This window comes from Carica papaya, chromosome 7 (assembly GCF_054855325.1).
Source record: "Carica papaya isolate Zhongbai chromosome 7, ASM5485532v1, whole genome shotgun sequence".
Classification (NCBI taxonomy): Eukaryota; Viridiplantae; Streptophyta; class Magnoliopsida; order Brassicales; family Caricaceae; genus Carica; species Carica papaya.
The window spans coordinates 9,874,847-9,879,840 of NC_142315.1; the positions used below are offsets into that span (position 1 = coordinate 9,874,847).

The window sequence follows — 4,994 nt, forward strand, 5'->3', positions numbered from 1 at the left end:
GCCTAGCAATGCATGCTTATGGATAGCTACTGAATACGCAGTTGAACAGATAGGAGCGTGGAGGGAGTCAAAGCTTACTACTAATGACTCACGGCTACAGAGATCAGCAACTGGTTCTGGCCGAACTGGAAGGTGCGCCTAAATTGGGTAACAGTTGCATAAGAGTAGTGGTTAGTTATGAAGGTTGAACTCTTTTAGATTTTTTTTAGCAATAAGAGCCAAATAAGGTATATAAATTTTTTTTAGATTTTTTAACATAAAACTTTGATATCTTATTAAAAATATTTGTTTCATTGATGTGTATTTTATTGAATATTATAACTTTATTAGTCATTTAATTATAATTAATTATAAAGAGTATAATTTTATCCCTTAACTTAATTTGCTTAATCTCTAACACTCGGATATATTTCATTTCTAACATATTGATGTACTTCTTTTTTAGTACCATAATTTTCTTCATCTTTAATAATTATATCTTTAATAATTATTAAAATCAGTCATTTGAATTAAAAATATTTAATTTATATAGTATATTTATATATTTTTTCATGAAAATATGTGTATTCAAATTTATTATTGTTAATATGCATTAAATATAACATTTTTAAATTTATTATATATTATAATTAATACTATTTTAGTTCATGTAGAATTAAAAATGTATAAATTAATAATAACAGTATAAACGTAAGTGATTTCTATATTACTCCTATTGACAAATACAATCCTTTATAATTGTGATAGAAATTTTTTACATAATTTAATCTGAAAGCTCAGAAAACAAAACAGAATAAATATTTTTAATATAATAGCATTAATTGTATTTAAGAAATATAAAAAACGGACGCCTACAAATGTCTGAAAATTAGTATACATATATATATATATAGATATGTATATATATGTGCCAACAAATGTTTGAAAAAGTTACAGGGAAAGAGAAAAAAACAGGTGAGTAGGAAATAGATACCCAAAAACCCTAACATATAATAGCAGCAAGAGAAGATGACGTGTTGGAGGCGTCTTCCCATGTAGGCTGTCGTAGTTTTGCTACTTTTATCATTTATCTCCGTCTTCCTCTCCTACTCTTTAGGGTTTTGTTTGCATCCGTAAAACAATTAATACCCTCTGCAGATATGCAGCCCAGTTATGGACTTCCACAGACGACTCCTCATCAGCACCAACATGAGCAGACCGTGCCAATGGATATTGGTGTCTGTTCCTCTTCTCTTTTCTCCATTTCTAATCCTCTCTACCAGCCACAGAAACAACCCCAGAACCTTTTTCAATTGCTTCAGCAGCATCATCACCATCAGCTTCAGCCATTTCAACAACAAGACCCTTTTTTCCCTCTTAATTTCAAGCTGGGACTCAATGATAATGCTACGGCTAACAAAGAGGCTCTTTTGACTCAACAATTCACTTCTTCGTTTCTTCAAGGCGCGCATTCTGTCGCAGTAGTACCTCCTCCTTGGAATCCCCAGGAAGATTCTGCTGCCATCAAGGAACCCATTTGGTAATTCACTTCAACACTCTACACACGCACGTGCATATATATGATATTCTTTCGAAATCCTATGTTTGTAGCCTTTTTTTTCTTCTTGGGTTCCATGTGTTTGTGAAAATGTTTACAGGAAACCTCTCGAGAAAGAAGTCATCAATTCTGGAAATATAGAGTGCAATGACAATAAAGAACAGGAAATGGAGGGAAAAAACGGCAAGAAATCAGCTTTCAGAGAAGTCGATGAAAGCAGTGGGAGGCGCAAGAATTTGGAGAATAAGTGCAGACTCTTTGGTGAACTTGAAGCGATATATAGTCGTGCAAATATTGGCGAACTAAATAATCAAACGGGTTCTGGGTCTGCCCTCACCGGACAAAACTCACCCACAATACAATGCAGCAATAATCATTGTGAAAATGTTGATGCTGGTATCGCTGGAGCAGGAGTTGATCCGGGCTCCGATATCTCCATAGGAAGAGAAGCTTCGCTGTGGAAGACCCAAAAGAGGAAGAAGAAGAAGAAGAGGAACTTGAGGGAGCATCTGGGTTCAATGACTGGTTTTTTTGAGATGTTGGTTAAGCAGGTGATGGATCACCAAGAGGGTCTTCAAAGAAAGTTCATGGAAGCGATTGAGGGAATAGAGAAAGAGAGGACAAGGAGAGAAGACTCATGGAGGCGCCAACAGGTTGAAAAGCATAACAGGGAAGCTATAGCAAGAGCCCATGAGCAAGCTGTAGCTTCAAATAGAGAAGCTATCATTATCTCATACATAGAGAAAATCACAGGGCAGAGCCTCAATCTTCCTTGTAGAAACCCTCCAATGTTGTTTCAACCAGAAATCAAAAGACCAAAGGAACCCGTTAATGCTGACTCGAATAGCAGATGGCTTAAAGCTGAAGTTGAGGCTCTGATTGAAGTTAGAAGTAGCCTAGAAACGAGATTCCAAGAACCAGGGGTAAAGGCACCTGTCTGGGAAGAGGTAAGCTCCTTAATGGCTTCAATGGGGTATCAAAGAAATGCCAAAAGGTGTAAAGAAAAATGGGAGAACATAAACAAGTATTTTAGGAAAGCCAAAGAGAGTGGCAGATCAAAGCTTTCTCTAAACTCTAAAACCTGCCCTTATTTTGATAAACTGGATCAGCTCTATTTCAGTACTCCTCTTAGGCGTTTTACTAAGAGTGATGATGAAGAAGCAGTAAGACAAGGCTATTCAGAAGTTTCAGATGCCCTTGTTTCAGGGAAGGAAAGTGGCAACTCCGAATATGGTGAAATGGGTTCCTCAAAATTGAATCTAGATGGAATTGCTGATGAAGAAGAAAGCCAGGAAAAGGAGAACTTAAACCATGAGTATGGCAAAGACAGTGAGCAAGAAGATTGTAGAAGTGATGACGATGATGATGGAGAAGAATGAGAATTAACATTCATTAGATTGATTAGTTGGTTTATCATATATGTGCAGGTAATTCTTTTCCAGGTCTAAGATATTATTTTATTTTTGTTAAGTATTTGCTCGAGTTTGACAGTTTCATTGGAGATTCTTAGCAGTAAATTAACTTTCCAAGTTCAGTTGGACATCGATAGATTAAACCATGTGCAGTTTATATAGAGTGGAATTAAAAAATCCAAAAAATATTTTTCTTGAATCTAGCAACAAATTATTAAGTAGCTTAGATAACAGATGATTTGACAAAGTCTATAAATTATTTCAAATTTTTGTAGAAAAAAGGTACAAAAACCATGTATGCTATATCTTGTAACATAGGATAAAAAGGCAGCAGAAGAATTATTTTTCTTGCAGAATTGAAGGCCCCGAGTTGAGAAAAGTTAGTGGGTATGTTTAATTTTAATTTGCAGCCAATAGTACAGTAAAGTTAAAACATATATGTGTGTGTGAGATTAAATTGGAACCACTGTAACAATTTTCTTCAGAAAAGAACAAAAAAAATTAAAATTGGGAAAAAAAAAAATACACAGGACATGCCAGCCATTTTAACTCAGATTTTATGTTAAGAATTTAATTCTCCAAGAACATTTTAATTTCATATATTATGAGTACTGAGAAAGATAAAGAGTAAAAATTTTGAAGGTGGACCATCCAAAGACAAAATTGTCCTCTCCAAAGAAAACATCTGACGATGAAGATACTATTTAACAAGTGTAGAATATATGAGCTCATCTTTTGTGGTTAGCTTTTATTGTCTGCCAAACATGATGGCTACACTTATTAACGCCAGACAATTTTGTACCAAAAAGAAACAACTAGAAAATAGAAATTTATAAATATAAAACACCCCAAGACCACCAAAGTTAAAGTTTGTCCTTCAAAAAAATAATCAAGATTTCTCTTATAAAAAGATGGGATATTTGAATTTTATATAAAAAAAAGATAGTTGATTATTGAATTTTATATAAATATTAAAGTTGCGTGGTACTAATAGTTTGAATTCAAAAGAGTTATTAGGTTGTGACATTATTGACTTAGAGTATTACACATAGTAATAAAAGATGTGTCAGTTCGAAATCAATGCGATGTTAGATCTTGCGAATATTTGAACTATGATTTATGATCGTAATATGTGAAATATTATGTGATTGTTGAGTTTTAAAAAAGATGACGTAATTATGATACGTGATTTTTATAAAAACGTCAAGGATTTGGCTGGTGAAGATTGTAGATGGCGATTGAGCCTCTAGTATGCTACTGATGAGCTGTCAACAATATGCGTCTCTGATTATGTAGCGAGCTTTTTGGACCATGTCAGGGTCATAACCAATTTTTTAAGAAATTTATGATTATTCTATTTTTTCCTTAATGTAATGAGTTCACAACCCTCTTCTAGTGTATTCGACATCTAGCTAAGTTGTTAAGCCAAGTCAACAACATAGTTAGAATGGTTATCATCTTGGAATGTTTTGTGTAAAGGATGTAGAAGATATAGACTAAAGGAAGCATAAAAAAAGAATTAAAACTAACAATGTTCAATCTTCTTTTTCTCCTAAATTTTTTAATTCTTTTCATTCATTTAGCCAATTAAGTTTTCTTTTACCTATGTTCTCTTCTCTTTGTTGTATACCTAACAATTTGGTACCAGAATTGAATGAACATGATTGATGAATCACATTCTCCACTCGTGAACCTTTCACTTTCTCTTTTATTTGGTATCAAAACCACACATCTTATACATATATGCTTGTAATAAAGGTGTCATGATCATGTGTAAAAAATTGCAATAACTAGAGGTTTTATTAAGGGTATCGATAAAGAACTCTGAGTTTATGAATGAAATATATAAAACCCTAAACAAGAGGTTTGTTGAATCAGAAGAAGCTGGACATGGTAACTCAATTTGAGTAATACCACTTGTAGAAATCAAAATAAAGCCCATTAGAAGCATAATATAGGTAAATACTTTACTCAACTAACAAAGTCAATTTAAAGTATGCTTAAAATTACATACCCGCATATTCTAATTAGGATATCTCTTTTTT

The 4,994-nt window shown here is 33.3% G+C and overlaps 1 protein-coding gene across 1 annotated transcript; it reads left to right on the forward strand.

Annotated features, from left to right (window-relative positions):
* Positions 1 to 926: 926 nt before the first annotated feature.
* On the forward strand, positions 927 to 3,092 carry LOC110809283 (uncharacterized). The gene is made up of 2 exons (XM_022035061.2): positions 927 to 1,519; positions 1,638 to 3,092. Exons 1-2 carry the CDS (start codon positions 1,140 to 1,142, stop codon positions 2,914 to 2,916), a joined length of 1,659 nt encoding a protein of 552 aa, XP_021890753.1. The 5' UTR covers positions 927 to 1,139; the 3' UTR covers positions 2,917 to 3,092.
* The last annotated feature ends 1,902 nt before the right edge of the window (positions 3,093 to 4,994 follow it).